General features: G+C 35.7%; 2 protein-coding genes and 1 long non-coding RNA gene across 3 annotated transcripts; 2 read left to right on the forward strand and 1 right to left on the reverse strand.

Annotated features, from left to right (window-relative positions):
• Positions 1–1,379: 1,379 nt before the first annotated feature.
• On the reverse strand, positions 1,380–2,864 carry LOC138880349 (uncharacterized). Its single transcript, XR_011402966.1, has 2 exons — positions 2,416–2,864; positions 1,380–1,638 (listed from the first exon to the last, which is right to left on the reverse strand). It is a non-coding gene; the product is annotated as an uncharacterized lncRNA (long non-coding RNA).
• Positions 2,865–12,996: 10,132 nt separating this feature from the next.
• LOC104230329 (transcription termination factor MTEF1, chloroplastic) lies at positions 12,997–14,334 on the forward strand. Its single transcript, XM_009783108.2, has one exon. The coding sequence runs from the start codon at positions 13,193–13,195 to the stop codon at positions 14,129–14,131; it is 939 nt and encodes a 312-aa protein (XP_009781410.1). The 5' UTR covers positions 12,997–13,192; the 3' UTR covers positions 14,132–14,334.
• Positions 14,335–20,865: 6,531 nt separating this feature from the next.
• LOC104230332 (probable calcium-binding protein CML46) lies at positions 20,866–21,462 on the forward strand. Its single transcript, XM_009783110.2, has one exon. It carries the CDS (start codon positions 20,866–20,868, stop codon positions 21,460–21,462), a length of 597 nt encoding a protein of 198 aa, XP_009781412.2.
• The last annotated feature ends 1,070 nt before the right edge of the window (positions 21,463–22,532 follow it).

Consider the following 22,532-nt stretch of genomic DNA (forward strand, 5'->3'; position numbering starts at 1 on the left):
AGACGGTGTTACCCTTTCTACTATCTCTTTTCCTTCCCAAAAGAGTAGTTCATATTCATGCAGCTCAAAATAGGAAGAGCTTCCGTCGTTACTGTCACACCCCTTTTTTACCCCTCCAAAAGATATGTACAAAATGTAACGTGTTATGCTACGAATTTGTGGGTTAAAGAGTTTTTCCAATTAAAGTGACAATTTTGAAATAGGGATTATTTTTGTTATTCAGAGTCGCCACTTGGAATTGATTTGTTGGTGTTCCAAGTCACCTTTTATTTGAATCCCTAGTCAAAAGAAGGTTTGACTCTTTTATTATTGGCCTGCGAAAACAAAGTCCGGATAAGGAATTCTGTTGACCGAGGAGAAGGTGTAAGGCATTCTCCGAGTCCCGTGGTTCTAGCACGGTCGCTTTATTGACTACATTTGGCTTAAATTAATTTTGGATAAACTGTGATTTATATTATTTTTCATATTTTTACCTATCCGCTTTTATCTCTTGATTATTAGAAAAATTAAAGAATATTTTTTAATAAGAAGATGTCATAACCACACTACGCAAGCGAGTGCATGATCGACGAAATTTATTATTTAGTCATAACGGCGCTACGCAAGCGAATCCGCAGTCATGACAAACGATTGTTAGCATGTTATTTACGTCTGAAAAAATTACTACATTCGAAGAGATATGTTTTGAAAATAAAATAAAAAATCAACTATCGCGCTACGCAAGCGAATTCGCGATCTTAACAAAAAAAAATATACTAAATTAAGAATTAACTAAAATTAATGGGCATGGTATGAGATTATTAAATTAATTTATTGAATATTCAAACCTCACGCTACACAAGTGATTCCGTGAGTTAAAGCGCACCTACTAATTGCCTAGCGTTTAAAAAGGAAATGAGTTAATTAAAAATAGTAGAAAAATCTGATATTATTACTATTTTCTAGAATTATAGTTGGGAAAAATTAAGCAAATAAAAGTTGGACCAACTTAATCTATTTTAAAAGAAATGAGCCAACTTCTTGTTAAAAAAAAATGGGCCAGCTTGTAAAGAGCTCTTGGGTTGCTGGAATTTATTATTAAAATGGGCCAAGAAATGGATTTTAATTGGTCCAATGTTATATAGAAGAAAAAGGGGTAATTTTGTTGTTTAAAGGTAAATGAACCAGTTTTTATTTTTTGGTTCAAAAAAAGCCCAAAGTTGATACAATCTTGGTTCTTTACTTAGTTTGCATTTATGATCATTAACTACATAGTCACAATTGTATAAACGCATACTTTACAAAAATAGCCACTTTTGCAAATCTGGAAAAATGGCCAGATTAAAAAAAATTATCATAACATTCCTAGAAGCATATATTGGCAGTGAAATTTTAGCAACTAAAACGAACTCATGTTATGTGTTATACATCTAAAGTCATCATGGCATACTTAGATATCACATTCAAAAAACTTACAACTCAATATTCAAGTATTACGAAGGACTATATTCACATTATCACATGCTTGATACATAACAATAACATATAAGCTCTTTTGTTGTCAAATTATTCATCATATCAAACACATTTAAATAGTGCAGTATGTTCAAGTTGTTCCCATTGCTGAAAATACGTAAGTTACGAGTCTTAAAGGATTACCTGGATAACAAAAGAATAAACAGTAGTTCAGCAACTAAAGCAGCATAAAAACAGCAGCAAAACAGCAGCAAAACCAGCAGCAAATCCGTGTTAAAATAACCCGAAAACTTAGAGAGGAAACCCAGAAACGAACTCTAAAGAGGACTTATACTTTTCTAAAAGTTTGCACTCTAAGATTCACTCCCAAAGCTCACCATTTCAGCTCACTTTTCATGTGTTCAACTGCTGATTTTTTTTTATTTTTTTTTATGTTTTTGTGTGTTCAAAGCAATTATTCTCTCCCCCTGGAAGTGTGATTGAGTCCCCCTTATATATCAAAACAACCAGCTATTTCAAAAAATAAAAAATCAATCTTTTTGACAGATTTTCTACAAAATCTGCTCTTAAATTCAAAAGGCCAGACTTTCTGGTTCAAATCTTGTCAAATATTTCAAACAAAATCTGTTCTCCACTATTCAAAGACAGACTTTTATTCAAACACTGTCCAAAAGTCTATATTTTCTTACCAAACAATTTGGCTTTTGAGTATTATACTCAAAGAGTCTTGAAGTAGTAAATAAACAACCAAACAAGTACCATATACTCTTAAGTATTCTGCACTACCTCACTTTTATTAATACAAAACTATTTTACTACTTCAACAAGTGCAAAAACAGAAAATTGAACATTTCAAACTTCAAAAACTAATGCTAAAATAATTAATAATAGACCAAAATAAAATCTGAAAATTAAAAATAAAAATAAAAAATCAGCCATGAAAAAGAATAGGATTTTTACCATTTTACAATTCAAGTGGCCGAAAAAATGGTGGTATGCCAAAAGAGGATGTTCGGGGAGGTCGCCGGAATTTGGCAGGATTTTGGTCGCCGGATTTTCAGGGTGAAATTGGCATCAATAGCTAGGTCTTGAGGAGCTATATCCATTGATGTAAGATTGTAGGGTGGTAGTGGTTGGAGCTTCAAGGATTTGGGCAAAAAAGTGACGGGAAAGTTTCCAAGATCTAAGATTCAAGGAGTTTCAGGGATTTTTGAAGGATTTGGTTTGGAGATATGGAAAGAGGAAGTTGTGGAGATTACATGGTGTGAATTTGGAGGTGGTCCGCCGGCGGCGGCGATTTCCGGCTGGCGGCGGTGGGCGGAGATGGGGCGGCGTAGAGAGAGTGAAGAGAGAGAGAAGAGAGAAGAAGGAGAGGGAAAGAAGAGAGAGGAAATAAGGGGGAAATGAGACAAATTTTTGGGGATTTTGGGCTTTAAATACCTAAGATGAAGATCGAACTAGGACCGTTGGATTAAATCAAGATGGGTGGATGAGATTGAATCTTGTTACTTAACCAAAACGACGTAGTTTCAAGACCAAACTACGTCGTTTTAAGCTCTTCTTGGCAGCCCCATTTTGGACCGGATTTGGGCTCTTTGGGCTCAAATTTTGGGCCAATTTTGGCACAATTTTAATTAAATACACTAGCCCAATCCCTACCCCATTTACCAAACAATTACTCAACTCTTAAAACCTATACATACACAAATAAGAACAAATACACAAACACACACACACACACACACACACACACACACATATATATATATATATATATATATATATATATACAAGGCAAAAATTAGGCATTTACAGTTACGTTCTGAATTCGGTAGAGATGGATTGTTACGATTGGACAAGAAAGGGTCTAGCGAGTTTGTAGTCAACAAGCAATAATACTTTTTATTACTTGTCGAACCAGAACCCATCTCTAATTAAGAAATGATAAAAAAGGATACTACAAGCACTTATAAAATTAAGGACAGGTAGTCTTTAAATTATAGTTACAAGCATCGAAATTAAGGATATGTAGTCCTGAACTTAAAGTTACAAGTTCAAAAGTTAAGGATATGTAGTCCTAAACTTAGACTTACAAACTCATAAATTAAGGACAGCTAGTCCTGAACTTACAGTAACAAGCTCATAAGTTAAGGACGCTTGGTCCTGAACTTTATGAGTAGAAGGGTATTCTTGTCCGGACGGGTAAAAGTTTATTAAAGCAGTGGCTAAAGATTAAAGACATTTTAAATAGTAGTTTAAAATTAAATACATATCTTATTACTGACTAACTGTGCACTACCCCTCTTCTTCTCCGGCCGGATAAGGACTAGCCTTCTGGACTACTGAAGCCCATAAGAGGTAATCCATGGGCTAAATGCAATATACACAATTCGGAAGAAATTAAAAAATAGCTAAATTTACAACTGGTCGTTCAAAAATAGTCCAGTTTCAAAAGTAATTGAAATTTACCAGCTTTTCATGTAAAGATAAATCTGATCGAAAACACTGTTTAAAACTCGAAAAATACGCCAGTATATTATGTTGGAGTTCCAGCATAAGTATACTTGAAATCCAACATATTATACTGGAGTTCTAGGATAAGTATGCTGGAACTCCAGCATAATATGATGGAGTTCCAGCATAAATACACTAGAACTCTAGCATAATATACTGGAGTTCCAGCAAGTATACCGGTCCAACATAATATACTGGAGTTTGGAGCATCGGTGCTCCAGTCTCCAGTATATTATACTGGAGCAAGTAAAGTATACCGGTCCAACATAATATGCTGGAGTTCATACACAGGTATATCGAACTCCAGTATATTATGCTGGACCGGTCTCTGTTGCAACAAAATAATGGTTATTTTTCATTGACTTGGTAAACGCTGGCTATTTTTGAATGACCAGTTCGAAAACTGGCTATACCGTGCTATTTTTACACACAATTCTCATGATGTCACCCATTTAAATTTAAGAATGATTAATCTAAATAGCTATTTATTGAATTGTTTAAATTAAAAATAATATGCGAATATATAATGTATATATAATTTATATATTCTATGTATATAATCACATAGATACCGATAAAGAAAATTATAATAAATCTAACCGACTATTTATGTAACGATCCTTTTAGTCAATTCGTGTTTGCCCGTCTGGTGGACTATGTTGGCCCTACATGGTGCCTCGGGCTTGTTGGGTCCATGTGACTGCTTATTATTTGGGCCAGCTTCATCCCAAAGCTGGTCCCAACTTCAAACTGTTGTAACTTCGAATTGAGCTCTTTGCGAAAGAGTAAAGAATGAACAATTTGATTGTCAAACTTTGCAATAGACATAAAATGATAATTTGATGAGGATATGACAAAAATGATCCCTTATGTTATGGTAGGTTTAAAATAGTCCTTTTAATATAACCTTGACCAGTTTAATCCTTTTAAGTTTGTCAAAAGTTATCACAACTTTTGGTCTCTAAATTTTCATAACTTTAGTTATTAGATTCAGCGAAAACTAGGAGTTTAAGTTCATCTCTAGTCGGACAATAACATGTCCACTGCATATAATATACTTTATACACCAAATCAATCTCGATGGTGAAACCTCTAACGTGATAGACCATTTCTTTGAACAAAAAACTTCTAGATTCTTAACTTAGCTACTATTATTCTAAATTCAGGAGAATCTAGTAATTCCGTGCGTGTCTGAATATGGTGGATAAAGGAGAAGCCGAGAAGGTGTGATTTGGTGGTTATGAGATTGGCAAAATGATTGCGGTGAGGGACAAGAAGGGTAAGAGGTCACCTGCAAAATTAACGTTTGTAATTAACCTTTTCAAATAAGTTTATGGGACAATTTATGTGTATTCCAAAAACTAAAAACAACAAAAAAGGTCTAAATATACCTTTGAACTATGCAAAATTGAGTAGATTTGTCCGTTGTTATTACTTTGCGACAAGCATGCCTATGTTGTCCAATACTTGCTCTAAGTATATTCTTATTTTACATGACCTCATATAAAGGGCTTATTTGGTCCCATGGGTATGTGGCAATATTTTAATGCCCTTTGGACAAGTGTTTTAGTCCTTCTAGAAGGTTATGATTAGTGGCAAAAGAAATCTAAAAAGTGGCAAATGTTCAGTCACGTTTTTGCCAAGTTTCATGCAATTATAACTATAAATAGGCTCTCACTTGACAAGGAAATGACCATCAACAAAAACATCATTCCTCTCCTTTCCTTTCACACCTCCCTTCTTTTATTGTCCAATATTAAACATTAGTTGTTTTCTTTCTTATTTACTTTTCCTACTTGCTAGTTGGGTTTGTAATATTTAATTTTGCCGATTCCTGTTGTGACGACCCGACCAGTCGTCTCATGAGTTATCACTCCGTTTCCCCCATTTCTGCTTCTTATTGCTTTGTCTATCGGTTCTATGGGTGATCGGGTTGGTTGGCTCGGGTTTGGAAAGGTTTGAGAAGGTTTGAGACACTTAGTCTCTTTTGAGGAGGCTTAAGTTGGAAAAGTCAACCGGATGTTAACTTATGTGTTAGAGAGCTCGGATGTGAGTTCCGATGGTTCGGATAGCTTCGTGAGGTGATTTGGGACTTAGGAGCGTGATCGGAAGGTGTTTTGGAGGTCCAGAGTAGATTTAGGCTTGAATTGGCGAAATTGGACTTTTGGCATATTCCGGTTGATATGTGAGACTTTGATATAAGGGTCGGAATAGAATTCCAAGAGTTGCAGTAGTTCGTTGTGTCATTTGAGATATGTGTGCAAAATTTTTGGTCATTCGGACGTAGTTTGGTTGGGTTTTTGATCAAAAGCGTAATTCAGAAGATTTTGGAAACTTAGGCTTGAATCCGATGTGTTTTGGTTGATTCGATGTTGTTTGAGGAGTTTTGAATATTGTTACAAGTTTGAATAAGGTTTTGGAATATGTTGGTGCTTTTGGTTGAGGTCCCGAGGGCCTCGGGGTGATTTCGGATGGTTGATAGAGAAGTTTGAAATTTGGTGAGCTGCAAATTTTTGCTACTTCTGAAATTTTCGCACCTGCGGATTGGGGACCGCAGATGCGTTCTCGCAGATGCGTGGAAGAGAGCCGCAGAAGCGGAATAGAGCTAGGGAGGCAGGAAACCGCAGAAGCTGTTAGTGGACCGCACCTGCGATGGCGCAGGTGCGGCTGGTGCATCGCAGATGCGGAACGGGGTAGAATAAGTGAAAACCACAGAAGCGGTTATTTGGCCACAAATGCGGTACCACAGAAGCGGGCATATGGCCTCAGATGCGAAAATGCTTGGGCCAGAAGGTATAAAATGTGTCCTTCGCGATTCTTGAGCTATTTCACCACTTCTAAGTCGGCTTTGGAGCTTTTTGGACGATTTTGAAAAAGGATTTCAAGGGAACTTCACTGGGGTAAGGATTTTGGACCTAAAACTCGGTTCTATTGTATTATTTCACGGATTAGGCTTGTAACTAATGAAATTTAAGGATCAAAGTTTGGGGAAAACTAGGGCTTGGAATCTTAGACCTTTGATTGAGGATTTGAAGGACCATTTGTGGTCGGATTTTGGTACTTTTAATATGTATGAACTCGTGGGGAGATAAGGAATCTATTAATGTAAAAATTATCGAATTCCGAGATGTGGGCCCGGGGGTCGGGATTTGGTAATTTCGGGATTTATGTTGTAAATTGATTATTTTCGCTTGGGTTTCATTCCCTTAGCATATTTTGACACTGTAATTCTGATTTTGGATAGATTCGACGCGAGTGGAGCTGATTCGAGGGGCAAATGCATCGCGGGCTAGATATTTGACCGGTTTGAGGTGAGTAATAATTGTAAATGATGTTCTGAGGGAATAAAATCCCAGATTGCACATCACTGTGCTATATTGAGGTGACACACACGCTAGATGACGAGTGTGGGGTTGTGCACTGTTGGGGATTGTGACTTAGTCCATCCCGAATGACTATTTTACCGCGTATTTGACTGAAATTTATTTGCTATCATCTTGTTTTGGGCTGAATGCCAACTATTTGAACCCTTATGAAATTTTTATTGATATTTCCTCACTGTTTTGACTTTATACTTGAACTCAGTCATGTTATATCCTAATGTTTTTCATAACTCAACCATGTTTACTCTGCTTTAACACTTAAATGACATTTTAAATGATATTTTGGGCTGAGCACTATATTTTACTGTTGCCTGAGTGGATGTGAGATTCTGACTGAGTAAGGTTGAGGGCCTAGTTGTAAGGAAACACTGATTATAATTATGAGGCCGAGGGCCTGAGATATGTATGCCACGAGGTGGCTTGTTGATATGAGACCGAGGGCCTAGTGATGATGCCACGAGATGGCTTGATATTGTGCTCGGACCGAAAGGGGCCCCTCCAGGAGTCTGCACACCCCTAATGAGCGCGGGTACCCATTGTGATGTGAGATATAGCCCAAGAGGCTAGTATTGTTGACATTGTGTCCGAGGGGCAATCCTTTATGTGCTTATCTGTCTTATTTGTCTGTCATTTACATGTTTAATTATTGAATAGGCATTTCTTGAAGTTTAAACTGAACTTATACGATTTTACATATTTTTACTGGACCACTGTTCTTACCTGTTTTACTGCTTCATTATAGCCTATAATGTGCCTTACGTGATTTCATGCTTTCAGTATTTATTTATAATTATTAATCACTGAGTTGGAGTACTCACTTTACTCCTTGCACCCTGTGTGCAGATTCAGGCATATCTGGTCCCGCTCCCGAGTGTTGATCTTTCCAGCTCAGGCGGATCCGAAGATTCTCTAGGTAGTTGCCGGCATTCGCAACGTCCCAGAGCTTTTTCCCTATCTTATTTCTCCTTGTTTTAGTTTTGTATTAAACTCTGTAGATTTTTTCTGAGTATTCCGGATTTTTAGATGCTCATGACTAGTGACACCCCGGTATCGGCTGTGTTGGGTTGTTCTTCCGCATATTCATACTGTTGACTACTTAAATGTCGGATTATTTATCATATTTTAGACTTAAATTTGTATTGTTCGAATGCTTAAACTGAAATGGGAAGTGTCGACTGACCTTGTCTTCACGAGAGGCGTCATCACGACCGGGTTCGGGTTTAGGGTCGTAACACCTGTATCCTCTAAATAAAATAGAGGTAAGCTTGTTTAATCCTGGAAAAATATTTCACACTGCTGAAATAGTTTCTTAGGACAGTGCCCAGCACGACTCAAGCTAATTCGTGTATCTGCTTACAAAGAATATTGAAACAATGTTATTGAAATTTTTGCTCTCAATTACTACAATCTAAGAAACTATGGCAAATAACACCGATGCTGAAAATACTCCTGATATCGCCAATATTGGCGTTACGTCCGCTGCTCCAGCCCCAGTTGCACTGCCATATGCCAGGCCATTTCCAGATGTGTCAAATATTGAAATTTTTGCCAATAAAATTCCAAACGTTGGCAAGAACGTATTTTCTCACTGCTTGATGTCCATGGTGTTGCACATGCACTACTACATCCACAACATAGTGCAGACGCTGATAATAAAATAATGAAATCATGGCAATATGCCAACAAGGTATGCCGTCATACAATATTGCAAACTATTTCTAATGAACTGTTTGACGTGTATTGCAGTTATAAAGAAGCAAAAGCTATCTGGGAAGCTTTAATTAAAAAATTCACTACTGAAGATGCTACAAAACAAAAATTTGTAGCAGGAAAATTTTATCAGTGACAGATGAGAGATGATAAAGAGATGAACGTATAAATCAACGAATTTCAAAAATTGTTAGAAGACTTGAAGGCCGAGGGGATGTCTTTACCAGAGAAGTTTGCTGCTGGAGTAGCTGAAAGGAAAAATAGAACATTGAAAGAGATTATGAACTATATGCCAGTTAGTTCTAATGCTCATGATAACTTATGGGGTGAAGCTATTTTATCTGCATGTCACTTACAAAATAGAATACCACATAGAAGAACTGGCAAAACTCCGTATGAATTGTGGAGGGAAACCTAACTTGAAATATTTAAAAGTGTGGGGGTGCCTTGCTAAAGTTCTTTTGCCTGAACCTAAAAAGAGAAAAATAGGTTCTAAAACTGCCGATTGCATGCTTATTGGATATGCTAAACATAGTGTTGCATATAGATTTCTTATTTTAAAAAGTGATGTGCTTGATTGCAATACTATAATTGAGACAAAGAATGCAAAAATCTTTGAACATATTTTTCCACTATCTAATAAAAATTCTCATACACTTGTTGAAACAAATAGTGAAATTACCTCTAATGAGGAATTAAGAAGGAGTAAAAGGCCCAGCAAAAAATATTTTTCATATGGAAATGATTTTCAAACTTTTCTTGTCGATAATGAACCATCAAATTATTTTGAAGCTATATCTTCTTCAGATGCTAAATATTGGAAAAAGGCAATAAAAGTTGAAATTGATTCTATTAATAAAAATAATATATAGATTTTAACTGATTTACCTCCTGGTACAAAGCCCATTGGTTGTAAATGCATTTTCAAAAAGAAATTTAATACTGATGGATCTTTAGATAAATATAAAGCTCGGTTAGTAGCAAAAGGTTTTTCTCAAAAATAAAATATAGATTATTTTGATACATTTGCACCAGTGACTAGAATTTCTTCTATTCGAATTTTAATTGCCTTAGCTACAATCCGTAAGCTTTTTATCCGCCAAATGGATGTGAAAATTGCTTTTCCAAATGGTGATTTAGAAGAAGATATTTATATGGTTCAACCTGAAGGCTGTGTCATTCCTGGACAAGAAAATAAAGTTTGTAAATTAATTAAATCTCTTTATGGCCTTAAACAAGCTCCTAAGTAGTGGTATGAGAAATTTGAACAAGTCTTACTTAGAGACGATTTTTCTTCAGTTAAGGTAGATAAATGTGTTTATACTAAAGTGGTAGACAATGATTATGTAATAATATGTATGTATGTTGATGACATGCTTGTATTTGGTACAAATTTAAATATTGTGAAAAGTACAAAATTATTTCTGTCTGCTAATTTTGATATGAAAGATATGGATGAAGTAAATACAATATTGGTAGTTAAAGTTATAAGGAATGAAGATGGAATAATATTGTCACAAGAACATTATATCGAGAGACTTCTTAAGAAGTTTGAATATTTTAATGTCACATCTGTGAGCACCCCTTTTGATGCTAACTCTAAGTTGAAAAAGAATAATAGTGACCCAGTTGCTCAGTTTAAATATGCTCAGATTATTGAGAGTCTGATGCATTTAATGAATTTTACAAGGGTTGATATAGCCTATGCAGTGTGTAGACTGAGTAGATATACTCATAATGCCAACAAAGATCATTAGTTTGCATTAGCTAGACTAATGAAATGTTTGAAGGAACCATGAATTATGGTATCCTATATAGTGGATTTCCTTCTACTTTAGAAGGGTATAGTGATGCAAACTAGATCTCTGATTCAGATGAGACAAAATCCACTAGTGGTTATGTATTCACCCTTGGTGGTGGTGCAATATTGTGGAAATCAGCTAAACAAATGATTATTGCTAGATCGACTATGGAATAAGAGTTTGTAGCTCTGAAGTTAGCTGGTTCTGAGGCCGAGTAGCTAAGAAACTTCTTAGCTAATATCCCTTTAATAAATGACGTATTGCCTCTTGTGACTATGCATTGTGATTGTCAAGCGGCAATAGCTATTGCAAAGAATAAATCTTATAATTGTAAAAGTAGACGCATGAAATTGAGACATGATGTCATAAAACAACTGTTGAGAGATGGAATAATTTTCATTGACTATGTGAAGTCAGAGATAAATTTGGCCGACCCTCTAACTAAACCCGTGAAAAGAAAATTAATTCTTCAAACCTCAAAAGAGATGGAGTTAAGGCCGACATGTTGTCAATAGAGATGGTAACCAACCTATGTGATTGGAGATCCCATGAAGTAGGTTCATATGGGTAATAACAAGTCGATATTTGCACTGAAGCACTAAAAGAGAGTGCTTGACTGCTACTAATTGAGAGGCTGAGTTATAACTCTTAATGGATTTCATAGTCCTTATGGATGGTGTATTTAAAAGCAGTATACACTTGATAAATTCACCTATATGAGAGTGGAGCAGGCCGCTCCTATGAGATTTTGGCCTAGTCTCTAGAGCTCTCATGAATAACCAAGCACGCGCATGACCTATTGGGCGCAAAATCGCGTTGAATAGCAAAATTACCGGGGGCGAAATGTGATTGATAAAATCTCTGATTTACAATGAGAGTTATTGGTTCATAGAAATATTATGTTTCACCAGTAATTCTGTGAGTTAAATTTTTATTGATCTAAGTTTGGTTCATAGTCCAGAAGACACCAAACTTATTACATTTAGACCATACAAATCCAGCAAGTTTATTTCAAAAGGTCTTTAAAATAGTGGGGGACTGTGACAATATTTTAATGCCATTTGGACAAGTGTTTTAGCCCTCCTAGAAGGTTATAATTAGTGGCAAAAGAAGTCTAAAAAGTGGCAAATGTTCAGCCATGTTTTTGCCATGCAAAAGCCAAGTTTCATGCAACTATAACTATAAATAGGCTCTCACTTGACAAGAAAATGACCATCAACAAAAACATCATTCCTCTCCTTTCCTTTCACACCTCCCTTCTTCTTTTGTTGTCCAATATAAAACATTAGTTGTTTCCTTTCTTATTTACTTTTCCTACTTGCTAGCTGGGTTTGTGATATTTAATTTTGCTGATTCCTGTATCCTCTAAATAAAATATAGGTAAGCTTGTTTAATCCTGAAGCAACATTTCACACTGTTGAAATAGTTTCTTAGGACAGTGCCCAGCACGACTCAAGCTAATTCGTGTATCTGCTTACAAAGAATATTGAAACAGTGTTATTGAAATTTTTGCTCTCAATTACTACCGGGTATACTTAGAGGGCATATTTGGATCATTAAAGTTCTTAAGCTTTTATGTTAGTGAGTTATATTGTTTGGTTCACAGTAATATAATGAAAGTTTGTAATGATAAAATCTCTCAAATACGATGGCCACTGTATACGTTTCTCTTCCAACAAATGATTTAGATTTTTGTACACTTTGCTTCTCTTTATTCCTGAACCATGCTTCTCTTTGTTCCTAAGCAAAGTGTATCATATTTTGCTTGTATGGAGCGAGTAAGTAATTTATTTTTTGCTATAGAGTTAAGATTCGACACATTTGATTGATACAAATGATTTGTTATTTCCTATGGCAGTTAAACTTCTCTATTGTTTAGTTTTTGGTGTTGTGATACCGAGAGTGGCTGGTGTTTTGAGGCATATAAGGTGGTGGAGACATTTATGATATATAGGTATTCCAACAATTGATTCAAGTTTTTCTCTTTGTTATAGAAGGAAAACATTCTAATTGAAAGAGGTTTTATCGTTACAAACTTCTATGATATTGCTATAAACCCAATAAGATAACTCAATAGCATAAAAGCTTAAAAATTTTAATGGTCCAAAATATGCCCTAAAAGTATACGCGTGAGATCAAATCCGCTCAATTTCGCAAACAAAGAATTGGGCAGCAATAGGGGATAAGGAGATTGGGCTATAGAAGCAGATACATAACAAAACACAAACTCAAAAAACTCTGAAGTTTCCTCCTTAGATAGATTTCCAATACAAAGCATGCCAATACAATCCTTTCCTTTCCCCTTCAACTTCACTTCTGCTCCCGGAGATGCTAACATGGCTACAAAACCCTCCCAAAACCCTACTCCCCCTTCCCTCCCTCACCCCAAACCCCTCCCCTCCATTCCCCATCTGCTCCATTTCTCCAAAACCCACAAAAACCTCTCTCAAATCCCTTCACATCCCCACCCACCCTACCCCAACTACAACTGACACTGGCCTCAAATTCCGTGAAAAAATACTTTATCTTCAAGCACTCAAGATCAACCCCACAAAAGTCCTTGAACTAAACCCTCATCTTCGATCAGCAACACTCGATACAATCAAAACCGTTGAAACTTGTCTTGCGTCTATGGGCATTGAGCGCTCGGCAATTGGTCGAATACTTGATATGCATCCTCAGCTTTTAACATCCGACCCTTATATAGACCTTTACCCGATTTTTGATTTCTTATTAAACGACGTCGTTATCCCCTTTAATGACATTCGTAAATCTATTATACGTTGTCCAAGAATCCTAGTTTGTAGTGTTGAGGATCAATTGAAACCCACATTTGAATTCCTGAAGGAATTCGGGTTCGTGGGTCCCAATCGGATCACTTCTCAAACCACTGTGTTACTTGTTTCGAGTGTCGAGCTTACTTTGAAACCTAAGGTTGATTACATGTTGACTTTAGGGTTTAAACGCAACGACGTGGTGAATATGGTTTTGAGGTCACCTGGGTTGTTGACATTTAGCATTGACAAGAATTTTAGGCCTAAAGTTGAGTACTTTTTGAAGGAAATGAATGGGGATTTAGGGGAATTGAAGAAGTTTCCGCAGTACTTTTCGTTTAGTCTTGAAGGGAAGATTAAGCCTCGGCACAGGCTTTTGGTAGAGCATGGGTTTTCGCTATCCTTATCTGAGATGTTGAAGGTTAGTGATGGGGAATTCAATGCGAGATTGATTGAAATGCGATTGCGCTTATTGGAGGATAAACAATTGTAGCAGTAAGTGAACTCTTTCTATCAATATATGGTCGATTTTTGTATATGTTGGAGAATCATTAGATTGCTAATACTAAATGTTTAGGTACATGTGTTATGGTTCGATGTGCATTTTGCGTTAAAGTAATGATTTTTATCCTTGATATGGTATTCTATGTTCATGACTTCTATTCTTTCATCTGGAAGGTGATTCGAAGTTTGATATGCTCTTGTTCTTGATAAAGAATATCATCTGCTGATGATATAGCATTTTTAAGTATTGGGTGAGAATATCCATCTGCTACCTGCTTCTCAAATATTGCATTTGTGATGTGTACTCTGTATACTGGCAAGCGAATTTAGTAATAACCACACCTATGGTAGAGGAATGTGAATTTCCTTGGTGTGATAGGAGATTTTACTACTACAATCAGGCACTGCCCTGTTTTATACTGATAATACTGGGACTTATTGCTCTGTCTTGACTATTGAAGTTAGTATTCATCTCTTTAGCTATCTGAGGCTCTTACCAAATACTCTACCCTTTTCATTTTATATGATGGTATTTGACTGGACGGATAAGATGTTAATTTGACTTCTATATTATATTAATAATAGTGGAATAAAACATTAAACTAGTGCTTAGAAAGTTAATAAAACGGAAAAGGGCTAGATGTGTCCCTCTACTATTAGAAATTAGTTATAGATTGCTCCCGTTATACTATTCGAAGGTTTTTGTCTCTGCCACTCATTTAAATATATCTACCCCTCCATCTAACGGACCCATTCTGATAGACACATGTCAGCATTATAAACACCTAAACTATGTTTCCTCTTAGACCCAAATCCACCCGATCCAGCCCCGAACCCGAACAGCACCCCAGAAACCCATCTCCTCTCCTTCCCCTCCTCCTTTCTCTCCTAGTGTTCTTCGTCCCCCAATTCCCCTCCTCTGTGTTCCCTTTTTCCTTTTCTTTCTTCGTTTCTTCTTACCTTCTCACCTTATTTTAATTTTTGTCAATTCTTAAAGCACCAATGGACCTAATAGCTGGAAAACCCACTCAATCATACAGAAAATTTATTTCAAAAGTTTACATAAATCAATGGAGATGGGTCTTGGAGTTTAAAATTCCAATGGCTTAGACCAATTTGATTTGATATATCCAAAGATTTGCACAGAAGTTCATTGAATGTTAAAGTCAGCGCCAATTGAAGAGCAAATAGAGGAGCCTTTGTCTTGGTGTTATTTTTTTCTTCACATGCAATGCTCCAATTGTTTCTCCTACTTATACTTCTTTGTGATTTGGTAATTTCTCTGCATTTTTACTGGAGTAGTAATTTTGAAATGGGGTTTGTTGAGTTCTTTATTGAATTTTTGTTGGGATTGTGAGTTGATAGCAGCTTGTGGTCAGTGAGATTGATGTTTCAGCTGCTACTCCTTTTCAAATTGTTAAATAGCTTATTTTATTTTGTACATTGCAAGCCTTGATAATAAGGTGATTATTTTTCTCAATTTTCCCCTTTTCTTTGGGTACTTTATTGAATCAAAAAGTTGGGATTATTTTGGAGATGGTCAGATGAAATAATTCATGACTCATTCTTGGATCAATGGGATATTTTCTTGAAATTTGGCTGTATCATTAGTGATTTTAATGGTATTTCTTTGTTGGAAATGGGAGAATACGTTTGTGGTGGGCAATGGAGAATTGTTGGTTGAATGGACGTGAAGATGGAGTATTTTGTGAGGGGGTCGTTGCCGCCTCTGTTTTTCTGGTGAATAGCCTTTTCCCGACGATAGTCCGGTGGCTCTTTGTCAGCGGTGATCATGGAGCTCAGATGGTTCTGGAGTCTTCAAAAGAATCTCAATATATTTCTACATAAAGAATTTTCTGTAGGGACATAATACGTTTTTGGATCCGGATAGATGTGTTGTATTTTAAAGTTATGGGTTGCTAGTGACCCGGATAAACAGATGGCTTCCACGTGTCATTTTATAAGTGGGTCCGAGCTGGCCGTTAGATTGAGGGGTGGATATATTTTTGAATGGGTAACGGCAGGGATAAAAACCTTCGAATAGTATAACGGAGGCTACTTATAACTAATTTCTGATAGTGGAGGGGCACATCTAGCCCTTTTAACATCACATCAAAGTTCAACATTTTTAATTGTTGATGACTTTTAAATTCTTAAAGTTGTGAAAGTTGTATGGAAATAGAATGATTTCAAGCATTTTGGATTGTCATATAAGTCGGAATATAAAAGGGTACTCCCTCCTGTCCACCATAAGTGACCATTTTATCTTTGGCACACCGTACACCCATTAAGGAAACACAAACTTCTAGAGAAAAAAAGATGTGTTCACTAAATTAACCTTAATTAATTGTTACCTTGACACATTAGAATATGTAAACAAGGCAAATTTTGGAAAAATAAAATTAATTTCTTCTTGATTATGTAAATGGACACTTATTTTAGACCAAAATAAAAAGGTAAAATGGTCACTTATTGTGGACCGGAGGGAGTACTATTTGAGCGTGCTTACAAGGTATAGTTCGTTCCCTTTGGTGAGTATTTTGATGACTAGATGACACCTAAGTTTACTGTATTTGGATGACAGTGATTTGTACTTTTACAGCCATCTTTATTTATTTGAATGCATTAAATATGATTATATGATGGCCCATTAATAAAACTCAATTACAATGGTGTCCAGAATCATCTGGGATCAAGGATCCTTCATTCCGTTGAAGTCTATTTGAAAGAATTTTCAATTTGCCTTAATTGACCATGCCATCTCAAATACTGATGGTAAACTTACTAGCTCTAAAATCAGCCTGTTCCTCATTGTTGCTGCTTATATATTCAGTAGTCCTGCTTTTCTTATTTTCTGAATTTAGTTTTGACTACGGTCATCCTGAAAGCTTGTTGTAACATGGCTTGGTTGCATATTCTTAAATCATGGATGATGAGGGGGTGCAATTCGACACCTTAATAGGTTTACTATGACTGTCTATATTGCTTTAGGTTAAGGATTAATCTTAGTGATTTTTCACCCTTCTGAAGGATTGATCACTAGATGTTTTGAGTTATTTATAAAAGATTCAGGTTGATTTTTCTGTTCGTAAGATGATCATTTTTTTTAAACATGCACCAATTTGTTCATGCACCAGGAGTAGTAGACTTTTCTCAATTGGCTAAAAGTTAGATGACCATTTGTTTAATTATCCTGAAACCATCTTTGCATGTTGTGCATCTGAAAGCTAATCTTTAACTTAAAATCAAGTCCCCTATTATTGTGTTTGCATGTCCTCTAGAATATTACATGGTTTCACTGCTGAAAATTAGTTTCTTTTGCCTAATTATGATAATTTTATCTACTTAGAGTGGAAGAGAATTGGGGTGTCAAAGCAGCCTCAAAATCTATATATGCTGTCTCTTACCTTCATTGTGTTTCCTTTTAGAGGATGAATGATTCTTAAGACAGATTTATTCTGGAACAATAAACGTCTCTTAGAGCATGTTTATAAAGCCACTTAGAAATTGGATTTGTGTTTAATTGGGTGTAATTGTCGGGTCAAGTAATTTCTTGGTCAACATGGAATTTGGTGTAATTGAGGGGTTGTAATTACACTCTTCAATTCTCAAGAGGAGGTGAGAACTGAGGGTAATTACACCATATAATTACATTGTGACTTCTTCAAATTCTTTTTATTTTGACAAATATATTATATTTTGTACACTATCTCTTTCATTTTTTTCCTTCTCATTTTCCAACTTTCCAATTCCAGAGGTGTTGTGCTTCCAGGTTACTTTTGTTTATTTTTTGCTTTATATTTGTTTGTTTTCCTTAGTTGCGCTATTGATTATTTTGTGAGTTTTTTGATAAACTAACGCAGTTTTGCTTCTTGATTCGTTTACCTTTTGGGACGAAGAACAACATACCCTAAAGATCTAACTAAAATTTTCCTTTTCTTCATTAGCTTAATTTCTTCTTGTTATTTCGTTTAGTTTGACAAATTCATAGTAAAGCGTAGCAATGGCTTCCAAACAGATCCGTGGAGTTTGAATGCCTATCTTATACGATTGCACAATGTGAATGTGCCAGAAACTTCTTATGTGCTCAGGAGCATTTTCTTGCCTGCTCTTTTATCCTGTTGAAACAGATAGAATTTTAAATGTTTCTTTCTATAACGCCTCGTTTGAGATTGCTCAACTTTCTTCTGTCTGCAATTTTTTCCGACTTCTGATTTTGACCTTGTTTTCTCCCATGCCTATTTGTAGTGGTGCTATGTTCTTAATGTCAATCAATCCAATCTTTGAGTAGACCTTGTTCTACTGAAAGTTTGTTCTTGGAAGGTTTTTCTTTAAATATGCACCTTCAACAAGCGCCTCTCTACCTTCACAAGGTAGGGGTAAGGACTCGTACATACTACTCTACCCACACCCCACTTATGAGAATATACTGGGTATGTACTTTATGCACCTTCAACAAGCAGGGTTGGTTGGAACTACTGGTGGCACCCATATTATCCACTAAAAAATGGGTTGAATAATGAACTTTTTAAAAATGGGTCAAATATGGATAAGAACCATATTATTCATTTAGAAAATGGTTAACCAATGGATAATCAATGAGTTTAACTTTTACATTTGTAAAGCCTCAAATTGGAGGTTCCTCAAATTTGGGAGACTAGGAATTGTCCAAAAGTGATCATATTCAAGAAGTTATGGATAATATGGGTCCATATTATCCGCCGGTTAACCCTTTTTTATTCGTATTAAATGTGAGTCGGGTTGGATAATTTATCCGTTTTTTCATTACCCGTTTCGATACGAACTATATCCGACCTGACCCGCTCGTTTGCCATTCCAAGTTGGAACCTGGAGTTCTCGAATTATTAGGGTGCAATTGCAATTGCTCCCAAAGAAACACGTTTTTTTTTTGGGGGAAAACTATACATTGTAGCCTCTCTAAAAATAATAGCCACCAAAATATATAATTTTTTGTATATTAATGTATATACACAACAACAACAACAACAACAATAACAGTAGTCCAGCAAAAATAAAATAATTGCGACTCTGCTGGGATCGAACCCAAAATCTCTGATTCCATAGACCAGTGCCTTATCAATGTATTTTTTTTGTATATTAGCTAGTGGATGTAATTATTTTGGCCGGCTGACCAAATGTGTAACTCGCTTTTTTTTTTTTAATTATTATTATTATTATTATTTTATTTGATTTGAAGTTCAAGATATCTTTCCAAAGAATTTCTTAGAATAATGTTTCAAAGAACTTCCCTAAAGAGTTATCTAAACAGTCAATTGCTTCATAGTCTTGGTTCCAGAAAGGGGAGTTATACTCTAAAAACTTTCCTAAAATGTTATTTAAACAAGCCTAATTTCTTTTTCTTTTTCTTTTTTTGTGTAATCTACTCTCATGCGCACTGGTAGTATGAAGAAATTTAATTATTAGTATATTTTAATTGGTTATAACAATTTTTTATCATATTCTTTAAAAATATGTTGTTGACTTGTTGCAAAGAGAGATAGGTTGGACAACAACAACATGGGCAGAGTTACAAAATCAACGTTGATCAATTGAACATTTTTCACAAAAAAAGAATAATAGATCAAACAATATTTTGTTATACATATATATAGTATAAACTTGCACCCTTAAAGAAATTCTTGACTTGGTCACTGTCAACGATAGCACATAGTCGGATTGAGAAAATATAATCTTGAAAATAAAATAAGTTACGTGCTAACTATAATAGATAACAAATTTATATAATGACTATGCGTATAAATTAAACTCTAAGATAATACGTCAATTTCGGGTGAAGACTGTAATAGGGACATTAATTGTGCTAGTACGAAAAGGTATTTAAACTTTTGGCAATTTCGCAATATTTACCTAGCATTTCTTCAACATCTGTCCTCCATGTTCATATCCTCTTTCCTTTAGGCGAAATTCATCGGAAGTTTCAACATCAAACTTTCTCTAATAACCTCTTATAAACGTCATTAGAATATATAATTGAGTTTCTCATTATAATATGTGCTTCACACTACTGGCCGAGACGGAAATTTCATTTTATATATATATATATATTAAGAAAAATTTAACCTTATATAAAATGGTAGTTTTTCGACGAATAGAGTTAGACGCAATGGCGGAGGCAGGATCTCCACGAAGGGGATTCAAAAAATAATTTGTATCTAATGGGAATTGAACTCATGACCTTATGTAGATTTTGACCCCCCTTGACCACTAAACTACACTTTTGGATTGTGTTAAGGGGTTCAAAACTTAATATATAGAGGTAAAAAACAGATTTTGCCTTATATAGACAGTGTATTTTTTCGGCGAAGGGGGTTCGTGAACCCCCTTGCGCCCCCTAAATCCGCCCCTGGTTAGACGAGCCCCTCTCCGCCTCTCTAGGTCAGCCACAGCTTCACTCTCATACAACTTATAAATGACTTAACTGGAAGTTCCATAAACAGTTGTCACTTTTGTTTAAACTTACAAGACAACCTAGTCTTCCTTCTTTTACGTTTCAATTTCCACCAAGACTAGACCAAGACTTGGTTAAGTCTAGTCTTTTAGTAATTCACTAAACAATACTAAAATGTTGTACCGATGTCCTATATAACTAGAAGCAAATTTCCCATTTTCTCAACCAGCCCTCAAAGCCTTAACCTTCCACAAACAATCTAGAAGAAGTTCAAAGAAGAAAACAAAATCCTAATGGAGACCAAACCAAGTACCAATGTAGTCCTTATACACTTCAAAATATTCAACTCAATCATCAAAATTCACAACATTTTATCTAATGCCTACACTTTTGCGAAAGCTTTTTCAAAGTCCATCTACAATAAATGGAATCTTATTTGGAGAAGCAAGAAGCTTCACAACTATCAACAACTTGATTCCAAAGAACAATATTTCCTCAACTCCAATTCCTATAACTCAGACTTGTTCTTGAATGAACAAAAGATTTGCATGAGTGAGCTAGACCTAAACGTGGTGATGGATAAGCTTGGCATTACATGGGAAGAAGAAGAAGAAAATATTGGTACGTATGGTTTATTAACATTGCTAGATGAGAACCCTAGTTTGGAGGAAGTAAAACAAGTTTTCGACATGTTTGATGAGGACAAAAATGGGTTTATTGATGCTTTTGAGCTGCAAAGAGTTCTATGCAGCTTAGGTATAAAAGAAGGTTGTGACTTGGAAAAATGTACAAGGATGGTCAACGCTTTTGATGATAATGGTGATGGAGTCATAGATTTTACTGAGTTTGCAAAGTTCATGGAGAAATCCTTTTTGTACAATCCTTCCTAATGTTAGTATTGCCACTACTATCTACATGAGTATGATGTTAATTACAATATGTTTAGAAGGAAATATTTTGTATTCAATTCGGGTTTATGTTGGCAACAATTGTTTTCAATAGTTTTCATCCCATATTTTTTTCACTAAGGATGTTTACTTGTGTTGTTCAATCTTGACACATGACACATTGTTATATCTATTCTAAGAGCAGGACTCGAGTTAACCGTAGATGAGTTTAAGTTTTATTAATTGATTGAATAAATAATTTGCAATTATGAAAACCACAAATAACTGTTTAGGCTGAGCATTGTCACGCTCCGATATTGGGGTGGGACGTGATAACACTCAACCTACCTTACACGTCGAGAAAGCCCTGTTCAATCTAACTGTAAGTGTTGCTAAGGTTATTAAAACAAACCAAATACGAATAACTCTTATGTTATATATATCCATTTAAAAATAGCTAATAAAGTTTAGCTGAAAATTCTGAACCCATCAATAATAAGTTATGAGCCTGAATTAAAACTGAAAATAAAATCTTCAGCACGGAATAACAGAAATAGTATCTGAATAACGGAAGGTCTAGAAGTAGTTAATTACCAGTGGAAAGAAATTAATAGAGCCTGCCTACTGGACTCAAAAAGTCCGGAAACTTTTTGACCCAGACGAGTTTTACATTCGGGAAGGTTGACCACTTCTCCCAAACACATAAATCTAGTGCTACCCGCAAGTGTGAGGATGGTTGTCCCATTCCGCTGCCCTAGTGGCTTTTACACGTGGGGAAATTAACCACGTTTTACCTTTCTAAATCTAAATCTGAACATGAAATACCTGCGACTTCGGGTATATCTAGCCCCGGCAACCATAACACTCACACCCGTTAGGCCATCACCGATAGAGCAGCTAGACAGACTGACATACACTAGGCCCTCGTGAATAGAGTGTCCACTAGGCCATTTTTTCCACATGTGATCACATATATCAAATCTAAGTGGATTTGGAATAAATGCAAGCAATGGCACAACAACCATCAATCAAACGAGAGATTCAATTACTTCTAATATTATGTGCTGACTAAG

The sequence above is a fragment of the Nicotiana sylvestris genome, chromosome 10, assembly GCF_000393655.2.
Source record: "Nicotiana sylvestris chromosome 10, ASM39365v2, whole genome shotgun sequence".
NCBI classification, from domain to species: Eukaryota; Viridiplantae; Streptophyta; class Magnoliopsida; order Solanales; family Solanaceae; genus Nicotiana; species Nicotiana sylvestris.